Source organism: Malus domestica, chromosome 15 (assembly GCF_042453785.1).
Source record: "Malus domestica chromosome 15, GDT2T_hap1".
In the NCBI taxonomy this organism is placed as follows: Eukaryota; Viridiplantae; Streptophyta; class Magnoliopsida; order Rosales; family Rosaceae; genus Malus; species Malus domestica.
Window position 1 is genome coordinate 31,673,459 of NC_091675.1, and position 23,635 is coordinate 31,697,093.

The following is a 23,635-nucleotide window of genomic DNA, read 5'->3' on the forward strand; positions in this document are numbered from 1 at the left end:
CCGAGTATTTATACAAGGTCTAAATACGAGGCCCTAAATATGGTATAAACATCATTCATACATAAACATTCATAAGCATCACTCATGACAATCATACATCAACATTCATGACCATCATTCATGTCAACATTCATGAGCATCACTCATGTCAACATTCATGAGCATCACTCATGACAACATCCATGAGCATCACTCATGACAACATCCATGAGCATCACTCATGGCAATCAACATAAACATTCATGAGCATCACTCATGTCAATCAGCTTCAAAAGCTTCATTTATAGAGCTCTAGCTTCAAAAGCTTCATTTACAGAGCTCTAGCTTCAAAAGCTTCATTTATAAAAGCTCCAGCTTCGAAAGCTTCATTTACAGAGCTCTAGCTTCAAAGCTTCACTTGCAAAGCTTCACCTACAAAGCTTCAGTGCAGGGTATACAAATACCACATTCGAATAACCGCCACTTCGACCCATACATGGATTCAATTTGAAGTCTCCAGCCAACAGACTCTATTGACCGAAGACTTTGAGGACTACATTATATACCATATATTGGGCCTCAACTAGGCCTAATAAAAAATACTTGGGGGACTTAGCCCATCACTTATGTATTGTGGAGCGATCCCTTATTCTATAAAAGGGACTCCCTCACCACCATTAGAGAGCATCGCCGCCTATTGACCAACCGCCTTGCCGCGAGCATCAACTCTAGCCCATCATTTATATATTGAGAAGCGAGCCCTTATTCTATAAAAGGGACTGCCTCACCTTCAACGCCACAAGCCGAGCCAACCAAGGCAACATAAGCCACAAGCCGAGCAGCCTCGCAACATGTGCTACTTCTAGTTGAGCATCATTTCAGATTGGGCACCGCCCCATATCGAGCATCGATTCTAGACGACATCTAGTTACTTCGGCCTACACATGGACCGAATTTCAAGTCTCCAGCCAAAAGACTCTCTTGACTGAAAACTTGAGGGACTACTGTTTATACCATATTTAGGGCCTCGTATTTAGATCTCGTACAAATACTCGGGGGACTTAAATGTAATTATATGATAAAGGAATGGGCAAATATGTAATAAGTGAGGAGCCCTTATTCTATAAAAGGACTCATCACCCTCATAATTAGGGGAGGCCAATTTCTAGGCCCTCTCACCCTCATAAACTTTGTCCCTCAAAGGCTCTGAATCTCTCTCCCTCACTTCTCAGATAAATACATAATCAGTGTGGACGTAGCCCAAACCTTGGGGTGAACCACGATACATCTTGTGTTATTTACATTTCTTGCAGATTCACGGTCGGATTTACGTTGTTCCAAGACCTCCGGTTTTGTGCATCAACAAATACAATCACAAATCGGTCAATGTACGGTCTGAACACTCTATTCATCAAATTCATGAAGGTTATTGGTCCATTCGTCAAGCCAAATGGCATAACTCAGAACTCGTAATCCCCATATCGAGTATGAAAAGTAATATTCGAAACATCTTTCCTCCGAATCAGTAGTTGATGATAGCTCAAACGAAGATCAATCTTGGAGAATACACGGGTACCCCTTAACTGGTCAAACAGGTCGTCAATACGAGGCAATGGATAACGGTTCTTTATGGTCACCTGGTTGAGCTGTTGATAATCAACACAAAGTTTCATCGATCCATCATTCTTCTTTACAAATAAGATAAAGGCACCCCAGAAAGACATACTAGGTTGAATAAAACCTTTATTAAGAAGTTCTTACAACTAAATCTTTAACTCTCTTAACTCAGCTGGTGTCATACGATAATGCATCAAGGAAATAAGATTAGTACCTGAGAGTACATCAATGGTTAATTCAATTTCTCGTGCATGTGGCATTCCAGGTAGATCGTCAAGAAACACATCGGTGAACTCATTTACAATCAGCACATCATCAATATTAATAAAGGTTCGCCCGGTGCAACTACATAAGCCAATAATCATTCACAACATTTATGTAGCGATTTCATCACCTTAGGGGCAAAAATAATACTATTCAGAAGAATTCTTAGCTTTCCCTGAAACACAACATTAGGTTGTCCAGGTTGAGAAAAAGTCATCAATTTACTCCTACAACTTACATTCGCATCATGATTGGATAGCCAGTTCATCCCTAGAATAAGATTGAACTCTACCAAATTAAAGGGAAACAGAGTTGCCTTCATAAGTACACCTTCTAAGTAGACTGGACAATTTCTTAACTCTGATTGAGCATAAAATATTTCTCCATGAAGTAACTGTACAAGCTTATTAAAACCAATCTCAGAAGGTTGTGAGTTCACGGCCCGTGCTAACTGTGAGGATATAAATGAAAATGTTGCCCCCAGATCAATTAAAACATGCACCCAATGATCAAAGGCGAATAACATACCAGTAACCTGCTGTCCTGAACTGTTGCCCCTACCTCCACATGTACGAACACCCCGATTACCACGACCTGAGTGGTTACTCTGAGTACTACTGTAAGAAGCCATCCCTGAACTATGCTAATGTCCCTGGCTTTAATTCTGAGTGTCTAAGTTGCTGCCTCTATCATAGCCTGAACCAGACGCAATGCTCTTGATAGGTTGACCAGTAGGGTAGTCACAAGCATAGTGTCTCGTGCCTCCACATCTAAAGCATGAATCAGCCCCGATAGCACAATTTCTCCAATGACATCTGCCACAACACATACATATCGGAATGACGGGTGGAAAGTGAAGGAAATTTTGTGAAAAATGTGTTCATTTAAGCAACATCTTTAGCATGCAATTAAAAAATTAAAGGCGGAATCATGCTTGTATGCACTTAAAAACAAAACATTAACCATGAAATTCAAAGCCTAGTAGTTGGGTGAACCAAGACTCAACTCAAAACAAAGTGAGTTGAGAAATTTATACCTTTGTTGATTCCTCTTTGCATAAGCAAAGGATAATCACCCAAAAGATAGGGCATTCATTCCTTGCTTCTTAGCTCCATGGATTTGGATGGAAGAATTGGTTTCTCCAAGTTCTCAAAGTTGAGAACCTCTAAGTCTCCACACCAAGGAAGGATTGATGAAGAAATGAGTGACTTAGAGGAAGTGAGATTGCTAGCTAAATTCCTCTAGGGTGGCCGACCTCTTAGAGAGAAAAGAGAGCTTGTGTTCTCATCTTTTCTCCAAAAGAAACCCTAAATGAATTTTGGCTATAAAGTCATATTTATACCTTTATTCATTGGAGTGGCAAACTTGTAATTAAAGCAAGTTCACTACCCTTCCTCTAAATGGCCGGCCATAGGGTTCTATTGGGCTTTTTGGGCCTTTGTGAATTAAGTTGTCATACAACTTAAGTTAATGGCTTGACGTTCGAAACCCATTGGGCCTTAAGGCCCAAAACTAACCCGTGGTCTTTTAACGAACTTTATTCGTTTGATTAATTAACATATTAATTAATCCTTGCCATAAATAATTAAACCATTTAATTATTCTTACTCATTTCCGTTGTTTCTTCAATCTCTACCTTACACAGTGTACGATCCATTAGGTTCCTTTTAGCGAGGCAGTGGACGATTAAAACTCTTTCAAATCGATTGTGAATTGAAACTTACTTTCAATTCTCCCTTTAGTGTTTATACACGTTTAGGGCTTCCACAAACCATGAGTGACACCTAGCAGCATATCATGGTTACCCAAGCTAATCAGAAGAGGTGGAGAACATATTCAGCTCAGGATTACAATGCAATACGGTCTTTCTCTAATACAATACTCTTGACCACATTGTTTGGTTTGATAGTTTAATCATGTCTACTATCCAATGTGATTCATTTACTTATATGATTACCTTGAATGTGATTTGGAATGACTTCCTAAATCTCATTCATACTCTGGCCAGAGATTCTTAATCATATCATAGAGTATTCTCCCTCAAACAGTTTGAAGGTTAGAGATCCCTTGTTGCCCATTCACTCGTATCTATGGCTAAGTGGCTTAACCCTAACTATGCCATGGACACCCTCGAATGGAATGACTTTGACATAATCAAAGATCAAGAACTTAACCACAAGACAACTATGATGCCTCAGGTCAAAGGACTACTTTGCATTATCCCAACCATGAGTTCTCATGTGACATAAGTATGAGAACTCCTCGTTGATCGTGTTCAATGGACTCATTCGTTATTGAGCACCTACATGCTTATCTTGGTGTCAATCACACCAATGACTCGAGACCAATCACTCTCCCTAAGAGAAGACATATCATGTACTGATCTTAACGGACTGTCAATGCCCAATTGACAATCCTATGATCAGGAACGTTTAAGATATGTATACGAAAGAGAATGGTCTCATGAATCTAATTTGTTTAAATTACATTCTCCTAATTACATATTCCTTGGACTTATCATTTAAGCATATAACATTTATATGAGACGGCTTAAACAATAATCTTTGCCCTTGATATTAAACTAGATTAGTTTAACATGTGAAATGTCTGTAAAGTATCATCATATGATTGGTTTTAGGGCACATTTCCAACAGAAAGTGACTAAAAGACTGCTTTGCTGGCTCAATACTTGACCCTTCACTAGAAGATCCTGACCCTTATCCACAACGATTGAATGATAAGGAGTGTCTTGGGCCGATATTAGAAGATGAAGAACATTATCTAGTACTCCGCGATCAGAACCCTCGACCTTGAGAAAACTGACTTCGAGGCTGATTTCGATTACTGGAAGTTAAGAATGATCGCTCCACTCTTAAAGCAGCATGGAACATACTTTTGTAAGAGTCATACTGCATTACTAACATATAGGAGCGGATCTCATCAGATATAGCAACATTAAGTTTATTCATCATCTCCCGTGAGTTTCCATAGACATAGGGGATATGTTTCGCCAAATGCCTGAAATTACAATCGAGCTTTGTCACCGACAAATTACCCTAGTGAAGATCATAAAATTCTTGTCTCTTGCTGGCTTTATACTGGGGATTGAGAAAATAGTTTGAAAATAGTTCCTGGAAAGCCTTTCATGTCATTGGTAGATTAGATGGCCGAGATCGCTTAATAAAGTCTCACCAAGTCTTAGCACCACCCTTAAGAAAGTGTCCAGTTGTCTTTGCCTGCTCTTCCTCAGGACAATGCATAACATAAAAAACATATTCGACTTTTTTAAGCCAGTCCTTAGCTTCCTCACAAGCACCCATAATATTTAAATAAGTGACTCTGGGCAATCTCTACATAAGTGCGGCTCTACCCGTTGTTCCTAGTAAACGCATGTCGCAGAGCAACATGCAGTTGTTGAAACCCACCTAAAACACCAGCACGTGGGTGACGAGGTACATTATCGCCATGAGGCACATTCCAGCCACAAGTGTTCATGCTTCTAAGAAACAACCAAAAATGAAGTTTAGCATAACAAAATATTTCACAATCAAGAATGGAAGGAAATAAATATTTCACAATCAACAATGGAAGGAAATAACAGTCAATGGATAGAAATAACAATCAATGGAAGGAAATAACAATAAAGAGAGTAGGATGAAATCCTAAGTATGCTCTGGACCAACAACAGTAAAACAATAAAGCAAAACCAACAAAATCAGGTTAATAAGACAAGTCAATAGGACAAAATCAATAAAAATGAATCAACAAAGCTCCGATACCAAACAGACACACCCCAACCCAAATATCCAAATAACACCTGGATGGCACGTGCTAGCCGCCACTTGAGAGTGACGAAAGCCATGAATGTATGAATCTGCAACAACATGAAGGAACAAGTAATCCAAAAATCATGCAACAAACAAAAATCACAAGGAGTATACAAACATTAAGAGGTGATAATAATAATCCAAATTAAACATTGATGAAACAAAATATTCAACGACCACAATTTCAAAATAAAAGAGATACGAATATGTCCAGAGCATACCACAAAACGGAAGTACTAGTGAAAAGTAAGACATCAAGTTACAATTATTCATAAAAGAAGCCATACGCAAGTGGAAGAATGCAAAATCACTGGTAAGGAAATGCCTCGATACTCGGGTCGTACTCCTCGTCACTATGTCCTGAGAGGGGTGCAAAAACAAAAGATGAGTGGACCAAAGTTTATAATAATACTAATAATACGAAAACTGATTTCTTTTTTAACATACTAACCCCTTGTTTTGAAAACACATCTATATATACTACATAGTAGGTTTACTCTAACATGCCAAAAATGTTCGTAGCAATAAAACAATCTCTAAAAGTGGTATCGAAACGCTCGAAGGCAAAACCTAAGAATCTCATAAATCAAAACAATGGTAATATCGTCGCCCAAAGGCAAATCCGTAAAACCTCTGTACATCACATCAATATTGTACTCAACTAGGGGTATCATAGACGCCCCAAGGCAGTAGCTGTCCATCACCCAAATGTAAAGATGTACGACACTGGGTTACGCCAGTGAAGAAACATGGTGGGCCCCATTACCCGAAGATGAAATTGTACGACTCTGGGTTACGCCAGAGAAGAAACATATAACATCACACACCGACACTACCAGTGGCCAGTGAAGTTGTCCAACATTGGTTTCGCCAGTGAAGCTGAGGGTATAGCGTAAATATACTTTACTATGTCCTATGGCCATAGACATCTACATACTCGTGTTGTGTGGATGTGCTGTATGATAACCCACTAGATAAGCATAAAAAACATATCTCAAAATCTCATATCAAATCACTGGAGCTTAAAAGCTCAAAGCCTCATCTCATAAATCCATAATAGATCATATTCGTAAATCCAGAAAATTTCATATATGAAAATCCAATAATTCATAACCTTTCGTAAAACGTAAATTCGATATATCATAAATATTGCATAAAAGCAATTTTAATAAATCATAAATTCTTCATAAAGCATAAATCTAAAAATCCGTAAATCATATCATAAAACGTAATCAATTCATGAAATATAAAATGCATGCAAGCCTAATGTTTTATAAAAACTAGCAATTTAAGAAGGGGTCCAGTCACAAGTATTCCGCTACTGGAGAACCACTCGAACTAGGCACGATTGGATCACTTTCAACCGATGCACCTAAACACAAATAAAGACCATTTAATAAAACTCTACTAAAATGATAGAATTTGGGAAAACGGACAACAGATTCAAATTCGGCACGTCGAAAAACCTAAGGAAGGACCTCAAGTTCCCCTACGAGCCACCACGGGGTTGCAGCCTAAGAGGCCACGCGTCACCGCATGCATCGAGTTGGGTGGCCGCCGTGGACAGCATCGAAGCACAATACCTCCGACGGAGGTGTGTGTGCTCCACACGCCGACCATGACGCGAACCCATGCGTTAACCATGGAAACTGAGACTGGGTTCAGGTCGAGTAAGACCTAAGTTAGAGTTGGGTTAAGGTTAATGGGTTGTGCCTAGGTTACTGGGTTAATGGGTTGGCTTATTGGACTGGGTTACATGGCCCAAAGGTTTGGACCTAGTTTTGGTTGTGGGTCGGGTTTGACCCAATTTCAGATCGTGGGTTGGTCGGACTCCATGAAGAAGAAAGCCGGAGCTCTCATCAAGCTCATTTCTAAAAAAAAAAATGATGTTCTACCTATGGAAATGAAGCTGGGAATGAGAGGAATAGATTCATACCAAAAAGAGGCCAAGTGGTGGCCAGAGTTGGGCGAAAAATGCCTGCAAAAGTCATGATCCTTGCTGGAAAACTGAGGAAGGTTCTCCCAAGTGGTTTCTACGTCCAAACACTACCAAATTGTCTCAAAAACTACCTAATCGTAGTTCTAAACACAATCTATAAAGATTTAGAGTGGTTTTCGAGCATACCTTCGTCGGGGACGGCGAGGATTTGCCGGAAAATCCCAAGCATAGTGACTGTGCTACAGTGCCGAGAAAGAAAGAGAGAGAGATGAGTGCCTAGTCGAGGATAAGTGGTTGTTAAAAAGTGGTGATCAGCTCTGGCATGATGGAAAGTGTGGTGGAAGCCTTGTCGTGGTGGTCGTTGGAGTAAGGAGGCCGGTGGTGCCTCGGTGGTTCTCGGAGAGAGCTTGAGCTGAAAGGTGAAAGAGAGATAAGGAGGGAGAGTTCTAGAGAGAAAGATCAAGAAGTCACGGGGAGAAAAATACACCCCAGAAATAGGGGACTCGCCATATGTCTGCCAAATAGAGGCCTAAAGTGGAGCAATATATCCAATTGTGAAATTACCAAAATGCCCTTGGTTTTAACTCCAAATTCGATTTCGTTCGCACCTATGCTTTCATATCGACTAGTGTTATGGAAATAAAATAAAAGCAAAATTCCAACATGTTCACAAACCAATGTCAACGTTTTCGTCATTAGGGGTATTTTTGTAATTTTACACATTAATTTTAAAACGGATTGTTACACACTCCATTGCCTGCACCTTCAGAGGAAATCAAAGAGGGTAGGTTGGAAAGGAAATGGTGGAGGAAATCGAAAGGGGTGATGGATAGCCTCCAAGCAGTGGTGGGCGTGGACTTATAGGATCCTAGCGGGCGATCATATCAATTGTACGATTGTGGAACCAAGAGGTGTAGGCTGGGGAAAGGCATGCGGTTGGGCTTGGAGTTGACTAGACGAGTCAAGATGGAGGTGGTGATGTTTAAGACATCTAATTGGGTTCAAAGAAATTAACGAATACTTTGTTATATAAGAAACAATGAAATTTTATCTTGATAATTAAATAGGCAAATGGTTTCAGATTGAATTGAATTTTTGCAAGGATGATATATGAATCGAGACTTACAAAATAGATGGTTCAGATATTTGGAAGTTCGATTTGGAGTGAGTCCTACACCTAATCCCCATTTTTTGAAAAAAAAAAAATGGGGATCCCATAAAGGGCTTGCTTCTTTATATTCTTTTTTTTATTTTTTTAAGTTTTTAATATAAAAATAAAAAGTTTTTTATTATTTAAATAATTTTTAATCCACGTGGTATTATTTAATTAGACTTATGGGACTCAGTTATGTGTCATATTAGCACATAATATAATTTTTGACAAAATTGTGACAGAACAACCACATTAATTTGCGACACCCATTTTCAGGGACTACATTAATCGATTTTCAATTTTAGAGACTATTTTGATGTGGTGGTCAATTTCAAGAACCATTGTTATAAAATCCCAAATGTAAAAGTATCGAAACGTGTCTTTGTGTAATTATATGTCAACTAGTCAGGGTACACAATCTCAGCTACTGGAGTGGCTATGGATCACTCCAAAATCCAAGCTATTTCAAGTTGGTCGTCACTTGCTACTATTAGAGCAAGTGCAGCGGGGACAAAATGTCCCAGCCCTCAGTCCAAAAAACAAGCCAGGCCCTTATCAATCAAGTCCACCCCCTCAAGTTGACTGGTACCCAGCCTGAGCTGGGCTCTGGACCAGCCCAAAAGAGACTGAGCAAGAAGCCGAGCTGTTGGCCTGGCGAGTTCGCTTCACGCAGGCGTGGCGCGAGTGCCCGACAGGCTTTCAAAGCCCGGGCCCGCGTGCAGGCGCTGTCAGTTCCACCCCCCGAGTTTGCGACGTGGCTCCCTTTCTACCGTTGGATTTCCAACGGCTAGTTTTCTAGACCGTTGGATTTCCAACGATAAAAAAAATTTAAATTTTACTTTTAAAATAGACCGTCGGATCAAAGATCAACGGTCCACGTTTTTTTCACAAAAAGTAAATAAAAAAAAAGGGCCCAACGGTAAGAAATATAACCGTTGGCCACGTGGCAACTCCCTAGCTCTTGGATTTGAATTTTTTTTAAATCCAACGGTCCAGATTAATTAACTATATTAAAATTCATTAAAAATTATTAAAAAATACAGAAAAAATATTAAAAAATACATAAAATTTTAAAAAAATTATAGAAAATTTTGAAAAATGTTAATTTTTTTCCTATAAATACCTAACCCTCATCTTCTACCTTTACACCACATTTCAATATTTTCTACACTTTCTATACTATCTACATTTCAATATTTTCTACACTTTAAGAGAAAAAAATGTCTTCGTGGAAGCTCATTGAAGATGTTACGTTGTGTGAATGTTGGGTTCACACTACTCATGATCCGATTACGAGTAATGAGATGGATAAGCGAGAAATGTGGAGTAAAATTACGAAAGCGTTTTGCGATGTACATGGAGAAAACGCCAGAACTAGTCAAGGTCTTCAAGGTCGTTGGAAAAAACTCAACGCATCCTTTACTTGTTGGAAAAACGCCATCTCTCATGCTTTCGGTAACCTCCGTAGTGGGACAAGTTTAGCGGATCAGGTGACAATATTTTTATTTATTTATATGCACTCCACTCACATTAATATTTTGATTTATTTAATTTCGTATGTAATTTTTATGTTATTTCTTATGTAATTTTTATGTAATTTTTATTTAATTTCTTATGTCATTTTTATTTAATTTCTTATGTCATTTTTATGTAATTTATATGCATTCCACCCGTATCAATATTTTGAATTTATTTATTTGTGTTACACCCGCATTTTTTAACACTATGTTATCCCACATTTTTATAGACACTACAAGCTCAAGCATTCTACAATTCAAAGAACGGGAACAAATCATTCACTAGATGGGAATGTTGGCAAATTGTCAAAGATTGCCCTAAATACAAAATTGTGGCAACTGGTCCAGAAGTTGTCATGCATGGTATGGGTCTACATAGTTCTCCAGAACCAGACATGGCCGAACAAGAAGCCGACACATTTCAAGACACAGAAGGGATGCCTGAACAAGTGCCCGAGACCCAACCGACTCGTCAGTCCCTCAGGCCCGTAGGTAAAAAGGCGTCAAAGAAAAAAGGTAGTTCTTCCAAGAATGACTACACTAAATATATGGAGGAACTTGCTCGCCAAGGTGAACTAAACATGGCACGAGAAAAGGTTAGAGATGAGGAAAAAGTTGCTGCTATGGCAGCAATATTAGCAGCTACTGAGGCCCGTGATGCGGCGGCTGAGAGACAAAGAGAAGTAGTTAATCGAGAGAACGAGCTGGTTAGAGAAGCACTTCATCGAGAAAATGAATTGCTTCGAGAAGAAAGGATGGCTCAAGCAGATCGTGACACTATGAGCAAGTCTCTAATAGGACTGTCTCCGAATTCTAAATATTTTTGGACATCGGAAAAAAGAGATGTCATGCGAAGGAGGCGTGCAAGAGATGCGGAAACAAGTCAAGGGGGTTCTAGCAACTTTTGTGACAACCAAGATCCTCGCACCACATATCTTAACTCGAGAGACTTTGTATAATTTTTATGTATTTTTTATGTTTTTTCTTTCTTTTTTCTTTTGAACTTTATTTAATTTCTTATGTTTTTTTCTTTTTTTTAGGTTTGAACTTTATTTAATTTCTTCTGTAATTTTTATGTTATTTCTTATTTATTTTTAAAACTTTATTTATTTTTATTTAATTTATTATGCAATTTTAATGTAATTCTTTATTTATTTTTAAAACTTTATTTCTTTTGTACTTTATTTAAACACATGAAATAAGATTACATAAACTCACCAAATAAATTTAAAAACAAAACACACTACATAGAATTACATAAACTCACCAAATAAATAGAATTACATAAACTCACCAAATAAACTTAAAAACAAAACACACTACATAGAATTACATAAACTCACCAAATACATAGAATTACATAAACTCACTAAATAAACTTAAAAACAAAACACACTACATAGAATTACATAAACTTAAAAAAAATACAATTTATTCTTCAACCACAAGCCTCATTCTAATTATCTTCGCCTTCATGCAATCCCCACTGGTGCTCAATCAAGTCATTCTGGTGGGTTACGTGCCAGTATGGCTCTTGCACATTAGTGTACCGCTGAACAATCAATTCATTGTAACGTCCATCGCGTTCTAACGGCTCATGTTGCACTGGATCTTCGGTCCCATCATGAGCACAATAGATACGTGTTCTTGAGTTGTTCATCGGATTCGGCTCATATTCATCGACGCCATCATAATCATACTCATCTTCAACAATCATGTTGTGGAGAATAATACACGTCATCATGATGGATCGAAGAGCCTCGACATCAAACATTCTAGCTGCAACCCTGATAATCGCCCAACAAGCTTGCAGGATACCAAAACAACGCTCGACATCCTTCCTACACCCTTCTTGACATTTTGCAAAGTGTTTTTCCTTTTCAGTCTGTGGATGTGGCACTGTTTTGACAAATGTTGACCACCTTGGGTAAATGCCATCTGCAAGGTAGTATGATCCCTCGTATTGGGTACCATTAATGGTATATGTGCATCTCGACGAGTTTCCTTGCAGCAGTTCGTCGAACACTGGGGATTGGGCAAGGACATTTAAGTCATTCTGAGCTCCTGGAACACCAAAAAAAGCATGCCAAATCCATGTATCAAATGAAGCCACCGCTTCCAAAATGATGCTTTTGGCTCATTTTCTGTTGTCATATGCTCCTTGCCACGCACTTGGACAGTTTTTCCAAGTCCAGTGCATGTAGTCCATGCTTCCAATCATGCCAGGGAAGCCTCGCATCTCACCCTTCCTCAGAAGCCTTCGCATGTCCCTTGGCGTGGGTGTCCGGAGGTACTCATTGGTGTAGAGGGCTTCAATTGCAGAGCAAAACTGCATCAGGGACTCCAAAACAGCTGTTTTTCCCATCCTTGCGATCGCATCCACTTGATCTGCAGATACTCCATATGCAAGCATTCGCAAGGATGCCGTAATTTTTTGCTCAGGAATAAGACCTAGAACATGAAAAGCATCCTCTTTTTGCACAAAGTATGAATCATGGTTGCAAATATCACTCATGATTTTGTTGAACAAATTTCGTTGCATTCTAAAACGCCGTCTAAAAATATGATCAGGGAATATGCTATTGGGAATAAAATAATCTTCCAATAGATTTTTACCTCGTTTTTCCCTTTTTCTATCGAGGTTTGCAACACGTCTTGGTTTGGCTATCTGACCCACGGCTTCCATGACACGGCGGGAATGTGAGGCCTTCTGCCTTCTATGGTGATCATCATCATCCTCCTCCATGAAGAAAGCCTCATCTCCACCTCCACTTCCACCTTCCTCGAGATTGGCCAATTCTGCCTGTTGTGCCAACAACCTTTGTTGTTGCTCCTGCAACTGTTTATACACCCTTCTTGAAGAAGACATTGTAATAAGAACTCAAGATTTGAAAACGATGAACGAGGATTCTGAGCTAAAAAGAAGGATTGAGCTTGGTGTGAGGATGGATGTAGGGATGTATGGTTTATATGGACAAAAAAAGAAAGGATGAGGTTCTGGACAATGCCACGTGGCACTACGTGATTGGTTGAAAATCTTATCGAAATCTTGGCTAAATTATTGTAAACCGGAAGTGACATGTGGCGTGTCGGGATTGGTCGAAAATATTATCGGAAATCTATCCACAAAATAGTACGTTCAGATAATGACACGTGACATGACGTGATTGATTGAAAATCTTATCGAAATCTTGGCTAAATTATTGTAAAACGGAAGTGACACGTAGCGTGTCGGGATTGGTTGAAAATCTTAGCGGAAATCTATTCACAAAATAGTATGTTCAGATAATGACATGTGGCGTGACGAGATTGGTTAAAAATCCTATCCGAAATTAAAACTATTTTATTTTTTATTCTTTTAGACAAAATTTAAAAATATTTTAAATGGGCTGGGTGCCAGCGCATTTTGTAGGGATGGAGATCGTTTGTGCCAGCGCATTTTTTTACTAGGTGCCAGCGCATTTTTTTAGGGGTGGAGATGCCTTGGCCTATTACTGTTCATTGGAGTATGTTACTGTTCATTTGAGTGGATAAATGCGCTGAGTGCTGGCGCAAAGTCCTTAGGGGTGGAATTGCTCTTAAGGAGATTCTTAGGATTGGTAGGTTACTGTGAACACGGAAAATTCCTGAAACGAAAGAGACAAGAACGACGTGCACAAACAAATATTATGTATTTGATGATTTTGGGTTACAATCTCTCTCTAATTTGATCCTCTGATTTGATCTCCGTAAGATGTTGATTTGTGGATGTTTCATTGATCCAAGGGCTGTCGGGGCTTGATCTTGGATGAACTGTTGGAAGTTTCTTCAAATGGCCGTGGGCTTGATCTTTGAAGGTGGATTTGAGCGGATCTTCAAGGGCTTTTGGGCTTGATCTTGAAGAAAGAGTGATGAACAGATCTTCAAGGGCTTTTGGGCTTAATCTTGAAGAACGGTTGGATGTGTGGATTTGTCGACGTTTGTTGATCCAAAGGGCCGTTGAGGCTTGATCTTGGAAGAACGATGAACGAAGAACACTTTCTTCAAGGGCCGTCGGGGCTTGATCTTGAAGGTGGATGATTGTTGATCCAAAGGGCCGTTGGGGCTTGATCTTGGATGAACGGATGATGAATGATGGTGCTTTCTTCAAGGGCCGTCGGGGCTTGATCTTGAAAGAGCGATGGACGAAGAACGAAGAACGAAGAGAGCTTTCTTGATTCTTCGGGAACCTGGATGCTTGAGAGCTTCGGAGTTTCAGAGCTTCAGAGCTTCAAGGTGTAATATGAATTGGTTCCCCTTAAATGAATGAAATGGGCTTGTATTTATAGAATTTTCCAAGGCCTAACTTTGAATATAATATTCCAGATGAAATAATTTGTTTCTGCCAGGTGTTCACACGTGTCCTATTTGATGACTTTTCCAACTCATTTCAATTTTCGTTGAGTCACACTCTACGTGTAAAATTTATGTAATACATGAGCGTTGACACTTTGATTTATCGGTCAACATTTATTTACCGAAATTTCGATGTCTATAGTTACTACATGAGATTTGTGAAGGATTTTGGGTCAATTTCTCACCCATTAATGACCTTCTCAAAAGAATAACTTCAAGTGGCCTCATGAGGCGTAACATGCTTTATAAACTCTTAAATGTGCTCTTTCTTCCGCTCCAGTCTGAGCACTCTCGGACTTCACTAAACTTTTGTAATTGAATGTGATGCATCTATAAAGAGATAGGTTCTATGCTCTCCCAAGATAAACATCCTATCACTTTTCTCCGCATGTCTTTTATCCCCCAAGAATAGATCGTTATCAGTTAACGGCAAAGAGATTTTCAAGCCAGTCTTTATTTATTTATTTTCTACCCCATTCCAACCCTAAGCTCCTCGTTGCTATGATTTTTCAGATTCTTTTTTTTTCTTTTAAACACCAATTTTCAAGTTTATTAAAAAAATTCGAACCGCAGCTGAACAGAACCGTGAAAATCAAATAAAAAAACTGAAAGGAATGAAATCGAACTTACCCCTGATCGGAACCAACCGAAAACAACAGTTACCCGTAACGAAAGTCCATTCGGCTTTTTGTGGGCCTGTAGAAACTTACGATTGAAAATACAACGACCTGGCTTCCCGGCCCCAGCCAGCCGTCGCCGAAATTTCACCTTTTTCCACATCCAACCATGTTCCCACGTTCTATCCTGTTCTCGTAATTATGGTCCGATCAGACAACCACAAACCGCTGCTACTCCCAAAGCAACACCACTCGGCACTCGCGTCCCATAAACGACGCCGCTTAACATTTCAAACAATCCCCCAGCAGCGAGTATCCAACAATTTCGTACTCGCAGCAGTAGGCTCTAGCCGGCAATAATCGCACCCTTTTCAACCAAGTTGTTCAAAATCAAAGGAAAGGAATCTCAACTCCCCTCGCTCTCCGTCGCTCTCAACTCTTCCTCCCCTCTCCAACTCTCTCACAGCTCACCTTCTCCAATGGCTTCCGCCGTCCCTGAAAACCTCAGCAGAGAACAGTACGTGTACCTGGCGAAGCTCGCCGAGCAGGCGGAGCGCTACGAGGAGATGGTGAGCTTCATGGAGAAGCTTGTCGTTGGCTCCACCGCCGCCGGGACCGAGCTGACGGTGGAGGAGCGCAACCTGCTCAGCGTCGCCTACAAGAACGTCATCGGCTCGCTCCGCGCTGCCTGGCGCATAATCTCGTCGATCGAGCAGAAGGAGGAAGGCCGCCGCAACGAGGAGCACGTGGCGCTCGTCAAACAGTACAGATCCAAGGTGGAGACCGAGCTCTCCGCCATCTGCGCCGGAATCCTGGAGCTCCTGCAGTCGCACCTTGTTCCTTCGGCTACCACCGGAGAGTCCAAGGTCTTCTACTTGAAGATGAAGGGCGATTACCATCGGTACCTCGCCGAGTTCAAAAATGGCGACGAGAGAAAGACCGCCGCCGAGGACACCATGGTTGCCTACAAGGCTGCTCAGGTACTTGACTGAGCTCTTTCCGTTTTTTCCTTTTCGAAATTCAGTCAATTATGAGTTTAATTTAACTTAATTAGATTCGATTTGATTGAATTGGATTTGTATTAAGGATATTGCGCTGGCTGATTTGGCGCCTACGCATCCAATAAGGTTGGGGCTGGCGCTCAACTTCTCGGTGTTTTACTACGAGATCCTTAACTCCTCGGAGAAAGCTTGTAGCATGGCTAAACAGGTTTGGACTTCTTATGAAATTGTTCAAGTTATTGGTTTTAAAACTTGTAATTCTTTGTTTGTTTGGATTTTTCTAATATTTGATCATGTGCTTAAAAAAGGGAAACACTGGAGGATGTTGAATTCGAGAATGCGAGTGAAAACGTCGATTGCGTTTACCTGTCTAGTTATTTGTTTGTTTGGAATTAAGGCACCTTCATTTTTTTGGAGTCAAATTAGTAGTGGAAGGTGCAGGCTACAATAGTTTTGTTTACAGTAAAAATCTTTCAGTTAGCTTAAGGAAACAGATGATGTAGTTTTATTTCTGCTCTATGAGTGCTACAACTGTATGCTAGTATGGACAGATTGACCAGGCATTAGCGTCGTGACCAGGCATTAGCGTTCTTTCCATATTTTGAATCTCAGCCACCAATTTTTTGCATTTGTTTAAAAATGAGAAGGATATTTCTTTTGATTTGATTAATTTTTAGATTGGATAAATTTTTAGTAGTGATTTATAACGCTCCAGCCTGGTCTTCTCCATGGCCTTTAAATTTCAAAATTCTTGTCAATATTTTCGTTTTTCACGTCCCCATATTTTGGCAACGATCAATCATTTTAGTGCATCCTTTTTTATTTTTCTGGCTATTTTTCGGCTGCGAGATCACCATAATATTTTATTTTTATTCTGATAAAATTGAATTTGAATAATGTATCTCCCAAACTTCCTCTATATCGCCAGTTATCACACATCAGTCTGAAATCTAAAATCAGCACAAACACCAGTACGAATGAAATGATGGATTTTCGAACTGCTCCCACCACGTAATTACCCTTTGAACGCCTCTTCCAACTGTGCTCATGCACATTTGTGTCATTTATGTTAATTGTATTTTATTTGTTGTCAAAGCATAAATAGGCTAGCAGATGAGTGTTCTAGCTAACCAATTTATGGCTTAATCTACACATTCATAAATGTTAATCTAGACACATAATCTTGTCTACTTATTAACTGCTATTTAGTATGCACATATACCACGTAGGTCCCTATACATTTGCTTATTAACTGTTATTGTGGTGTATTTGATCAAATTTCAATAATTGGTAACCATTTTCTAAGAGTACTTGTCCGCACACATTGTATTCACTCTATCATTCAAACTCACTATACAATTTAGTTCCTTATTTTTTTTGTCCATACAGTTTCGTTGAAAGTTGCCATTTCGTTCTAACAATTTCCACTGATTCTCTTGAATTCTTACTGGTATCTATATTCGATGTCGCCTATGAAATTTCCATGCTGTGGACCTCTGATATTTTTATTGGGGACAAGGTCTTATATATTTTTATGACAAAATAAAAAGATATTTAAGACCTAGGCCTCATCAATATTTTTGGCGGTTCTGGCATGTGTTGGGTGGAAAGACAAATTGCATACAGAACACATTCTTGGATAAGGCATTATAAATTAGCTTTTTTAATTTGGTATAAATTAACTCAACTTCTTGTGAGAAGCATTATGACATTAGCTCATCAAGAGTGGCTACGAGTTGGTTGTGATTATTTATAGTATCTTCAGTATCTGCTGCCTTCAACATAGTATGATTATTACTTTGGTGACATGAAAAGTACATTTTGTATGCTGGAGGCTAATGGTGGTTTCCAAGGGTTGCATGATTGAATTTATTCGTCAAATGAATTTCTCTTATGTCTTTCGAGTTTCTTTTGCTTGCATTTTCAGTTGGATGATTGAGAATTATGGGTCTATAGGTAGGAAGAAGGAAATATGTTAACTAGGGGAACTATAAAGAGACCAACCAGCTAGGAAAGAAGCTAAACTTGATAGTTAGTGGCGCCAGCTATCGAGATCAACCAACAGCAGGACGCTCAGATTGTATTGACTAGGAGTAGAGTAATTATGCAGCAATATCAATTTTGCCCGTTACCATATGTGTGCTCACCTATGAGACATACATGCAGCACACAAATTATTGCTTGGACTTTACAGTATGTTAGTATGGTCAATGCTCTGCAGTGTTCCAAACCTTTTAGAAATTGGAAATCTACATCCTTATGTCTGGGAGTGCAAGGGGGTTTCATCTCAATTGAGTTATATTCTAGTTATTTGAAATCGAAAAGGGGCTAATTAATAGGTTCAAAGTTTTAGAGGGAAAGTACAAGGCTGAGCCAAATTACATTTTGTCATCAATTGAGAGACAACGGTGAGGTGCCTATGAAGCCCCTAGTGAAGAAAGAACAAAACTGATAGGTCGGAGGAACAAACTGAACCCAATAACTCTCGTACATGCTCGGAAAGAAGTGATAAATCAAGATCAATGGCCTTGGTCCGAGTTTGGAAAACAGGACCCGAAGGCATCTTTGTGGCATTGAGGTTGTCAAACTGGAGCTAACGAGAAAGGTGGATAATCCAAACAATCTCAGCCCAAATTTGAAAGTGAGTAATGCACTTGAACAGGAGATGGTAGGCTATTGTTTTGCACTACAAAAAATCAGGTTGGAACCCAAGAAAATACAGAAACCAGAAATTGCATATGGAGACAACCAAGCCCATTTAACATTAGAGAAAGCATAAACAGCTAAAGTAGAAGATAGTCAAGAGGCTAATATTACATCTGGAGTTGCTTTGAGACACTGTAGAATGTGTTTTTATCCACACGATGTGGGATCCATAGTACACTCACAGATTGAGCGGCATGATGAACTGCATACTAGGATGATTACAAGCATAGATTTTGGTGGTTACCACTGTTTACGGTTTTGATTTTTTCTTTTTAGTTACGGATCTCTTCCACCAAGGCCACCGGATCAAGTGATCGGAGCCTTTGAAATTTCATCCAATGGCCAAAAATTATTATAGCTTTTAAGGGATAAAACAGGTGGGCCTTTGGATGAGATTTCAAAGGCCCGGATCACTTGCTCCGGTGGCCTTGGTGGAAGAGATCCAGAGAGGATCTCTTCTATTCATCTCAACTGGGGTTACATATATTAGTTATAGTTATGTGTAATGGCCGAATTAGTAGTTAGATGGAAAAATAGAGATTAATTGAAAATTACAGGAAGGTGTAAAGATGTATATTATAATTACACATAAAAGTTTAAACGCAAGGTGCAAGAGCTAAAGCCAAAATACATTTTGCCAATCACGCTAAGAAGGCTACCTAATATCCTGTTCTTGGCTTTATTGTCCGTACCTTGGTAACTCTTTATACTCGAGGGTGATTCAACATATCAGCTTTGCTTAACATGAAAATCTTTAGATTTTTTAAAATACTATTTGTTTTGTGCAGGCTTTTGAGGAAGCTATTGCTGAACTTGATACACTGGGAGAGGAATCGTACAAGGATAGCACTTTGATTATGCAACTGCTGAGGGACAACCTCACTCTTTGGACTTCAGATTTGCAGGTCAGTGCTACTTTTAGATGAAATAATGAGTATTTTCTTCCATGATTTTTGTAAGGGGGGATGCTCACGACAAACATTTCTTTTCTATAATTTGGCTAGTAATTTCACTATTGAAAAATAAATTGAAAGAAAGAGCAGGTAGAGCATCATCGGAGTAATGTTAATCCTCTCTTGAAACCTCAAGGTCAAATGTAGAGTATCATGATGTACAGTTCAAAAGTTGATGCATAAAGTATAACGTAAATGTGTTTTTAACGCTCCATGTAAATAAGAAATAAAAAGGATTTGCTTCCAATGCATGCATGTGGACCCTTAGTTCGCGATTTTAGTAATTGGGCGTGGTACATGCTCAGTGATCTTTTAAGGTTTCGTTTTAGATTTTTAAGCCTGAAATAGTTATTTAATTCTTAATTGATGTTGATGGTTCTGATTTTTCTAAATACACTCTGGGGATTCAAGCAGGAGCAGATGGACGAGGCTTAAGCACGGGATTGTTACGCTCCTTGAGGGAGGTGGGCTTGAATGTCATAAATATTCTGTAATCTGCAGACAACTCTATTTACATTGATGTCCTTATGTGCATACCATATGCTCATGTTGAAATGTTTCCTTATAATTTGTTTGGTTTGGTAATGAGAGTAGTACATGATGATTCCTAGTACCTTTTTTTTCCTTAATCAAAGATTACTGGTATTTTTGTGCTGCGATTTTATGGTATATGGTCGGCCGGAATAGAATGTATACCTGAATATGTGAGCATCAGCCCAAAACTCTCTCATCAATTTAGTTGCCTTATTTTGAAGTTGTAAAGTCGTGTCAACCAAATAATTTTTGCCTATTGCTCTCTTTCATGGAGAGACATGGCACAAAATGAGCGCAGTAGTGTGTTCTAAGATTCATACAGCCGATCCTATTTAGTGGGATAAAACTTTATTGTTGTTGTTTCTGCTTTCTTTCGTGGAGCCTGAAAATGTCTCATCACTTTATGTAGCTGCTTGTTCGATTCTATTTAGGATGATTTTCTTTTGAAAAATGGGCTTGTGTGGAGATGGCAGTTTAGTCATCTCATGCTTGTTGCTAACCACCACAATTCAACAATGTTCACTCGCCACTTGGTACCACGGTTTAGTAATATTGTTTTTTACTTGAAAATTAGAGGTTTTAGGTTCGATTTTCATAAATGGCAAGTTTGGTAATAATTTTTATGGCTGGGACATTGTGCGGGTTACTTCAAATTCTCGACTACACTTTTTGCCCTAATCAATCTTTTACCCATATGGTTGTCCAACTTTGCAAACAAACAAAAACACCGTCTAAGCACCCCTCGGTCCTACCCCTCGTGTCTGGTGGTCTACACTGCACTACAAAGTTTCTCAAACTTTTACGAAAAAATTTACTATGCTCTGGTGTACCTCCGAACATCTTGATTGGCAAATACTAAAATCTTGTCATGAATGATGAATCTTGTAGGAATTGTAAAAATCTCTAACTTCAAGAAAACCACACCCATCATTGAAAACCTCTTCTATCACCCAAATCAATCAACTTCACCAGGCTCAATCAACGCATGATTAGGGTTACAGCTCAAACTTGTGCGTAATCATTTTCATTTGGTGCCTCTTGGGAATCTCATTCGAAACTTAATAACCGAATTTTGGCATCCTTGGAATTAATTTGAGTCAACGCCTTGCAAATGTATGGTTTATCTATTACTATCTCGGCCGCGTCCATGCTAATGTATTGAGACTCTTTGCCTTCGGTCGATGCATAACTAACTGTGGGATTTTTGTATATCGTCCCCCGGGATGGGGATTTCGAGATCTTCTCTTCTTGGAGCAAATAATCACATTGCTCGACATGCTGGGGTAGTTCATACATATCCCGAAAGTTTGCCCCCAAGAACTTCTTTTTATATTCCACATCGAGGCCATTCAGAGCGAGTCTGACAAATTTGACTTCGGGTAAAGTCACTCGGCACCAATTCCTGGCCGATTTGAATCTGGTAAGATAATCCATTGGTGACTCATCAGATGCTTGAGCCATCCTTGCTAATGAAGAAACTGACATTTCCATCCCTGGCTGATAAAACTGCTCGTAAAATTTCTTGACCAACTCCTCCCAACTTTGGATGGAATCAGGAGGGAGGTTAATATACCAAGCAAATGCTAAGCTGGTCAACGAAAAGTTGAACAGTCGTAGCTTATAAAAGTCACTATTAACATCTTCGCATTGTGCGGTAAAATGAGCCACATGTTCCAACGAAGACAGGGACGATTCATCGGCAAAAAGGCTAAAATATGGGATTTTGAAACCTTTAGGGTATTCGAACTGTTCCACATAAGCTGGATACGGATGGATAAATTTAGGGAACTTCGGCCTTTTTTTCATGGTCGAATCGATCATTCGCTGAACCTCGGTCATATCAACGGGTGTGGCTTCTACTTTATGGTCGGATCCACTTGACTTACTATTCGATCCTCCTCATTTTTTAGAGTCAATTGGCTTGAGCCGAGCAGGGATTGACTCGGCTTGTACAATTGGTGATAGATTATTTCTTGGTGGCAAGTGCTGGAAAAGATCGAAAGACCTGCCGTCGCTGACCTTACTAACCAGTATTTCGAGCAATCTGGTTTGTGTCTCACTGGTACTGCGTATCACGTCATGCAGTTTATCGATTCCTCGACTAAGGGTCTGTTTAACCGTCCGAGACTGCTCGTTAAGTCGTTTTCGAAGAAACGATCTTGTTGGTGGATCAGATCCTTCACCACCATCCTCGTCACAATCCTCCAATATCCCTTCATTGAGAATGCAGGTGTTTCTGTTAGGGATTTCTAGATTGCGAAGTTGACCGTCGAGATTAACTTCCCTTTCTCGACGAGTCGCGCTTGTGGACTCAGGTGTCATGGCATTAAGGGGATTCTGTGCCTGTGGCACACTTTGCCCTATGTTCTAATTGGCAAATCGGTTGTTGATTTTCCCATAGCTGTTTTCTTTTTTACCGATCGCGTTTCAATTGGCATGAACTTCGTAGTTTAGCACTAGGTCCCACTGGGCGTGCCAAAATGTTGACCCTAAAAACTACCAAGCCTACGTGGCGTGCAGGCCGAGTAATCTATAAGCTAACTAAGTCATTCGGTTGAATGCAGGGCGTGCCAACTTGTCGGTCGAGGAGTAAAATTTGTTGATGTTACGTTGGGTGCACAGCTGACTTCTGCGTCTTGCGATTGCGATCGAGGAAGGAACACGTCTCGGCCTCTTGGTTCTCGAACCTGAAGACAAGGCTACTATTCTTACGAAGTTCACGAATCATCGTCGTTGGATTCTGTCACAGTGATGGTATTCGTCAGAGTAAACTCACGCCGAATCGACACCAAAGTGTAAGGGCATAAATACTTAAAGCGGATATAAGTCTTAATAGTGAACGTAGTTCGGCCGTCTGAATGCCGAACTTTAAATCCCACTTGAGAGTATCCAATCATAAAATAACTCGGCGTGCAATGCGCCGAGCTTAGTAAGCTGTAACACCTCACCTCGCCGAGAAGGCTAATGAGATGACCTCGATCAATAAGGATTCAGAAATCCTTCTCAACCGAGACTTGGATAGGTAACCAACCGTCCTCGCCGCAGTGCTGTTGATGCTAACAGAAGATGCTGCGAGATCGGCTGATTCTACGGCGACAGAGCTATCTATGCCGACTAAAGATATCACCGATTGCTTTCACAGTGCTGTTCATGC

The 23,635-nt window shown here is 39.7% G+C and overlaps 3 protein-coding genes across 4 annotated transcripts; 1 reads left to right on the top strand and 2 right to left on the bottom strand.

Annotated features, from left to right (window-relative positions):
- Positions 1 to 11,752: 11,752 nt before the first annotated feature.
- LOC139191855 (uncharacterized) lies at positions 11,753 to 12,661 on the bottom strand. Its single transcript, XM_070812884.1, has 2 exons — positions 12,469 to 12,661; positions 11,753 to 12,360 (listed from the first exon to the last, which is right to left on the bottom strand). The coding sequence occupies exons 1-2, from the start codon at positions 12,659 to 12,661 to the stop codon at positions 11,753 to 11,755; spliced, it is 801 nt and encodes a 266-aa protein (XP_070668985.1).
- A 2,588-nt stretch (positions 12,662 to 15,249) lies between these two features.
- LOC103401608 (14-3-3-like protein G-BOX factor 14 kappa) lies at positions 15,250 to 20,560 on the top strand. Of its 2 annotated transcripts, none has more exons than XM_008340321.4 (4): positions 15,250 to 16,267; positions 16,374 to 16,496; positions 19,783 to 19,899; positions 20,362 to 20,560. In XM_008340321.4, the coding sequence occupies exons 1-4, from the start codon at positions 15,767 to 15,769 to the stop codon at positions 20,380 to 20,382; spliced, it is 762 nt and encodes a 253-aa protein (XP_008338543.1). In that variant the 5' UTR covers positions 15,250 to 15,766; the 3' UTR covers positions 20,383 to 20,560. The 2 variants fall into 2 exon arrangements, with proteins under 2 accessions (XP_008338543.1, XP_008338541.1); XM_008340319.4 differs by having other exon boundaries at positions 15,483 to 16,267; positions 20,359 to 20,560.
- A 968-nt stretch (positions 20,561 to 21,528) lies between these two features.
- On the bottom strand, positions 21,529 to 22,320 carry LOC139191856 (uncharacterized). Its single transcript, XM_070812885.1, has one exon. It carries the CDS (start codon positions 22,318 to 22,320, stop codon positions 21,529 to 21,531), a length of 792 nt encoding a protein of 263 aa, XP_070668986.1.
- Between the last annotated feature and the right edge of the window lie 1,315 nt (positions 22,321 to 23,635).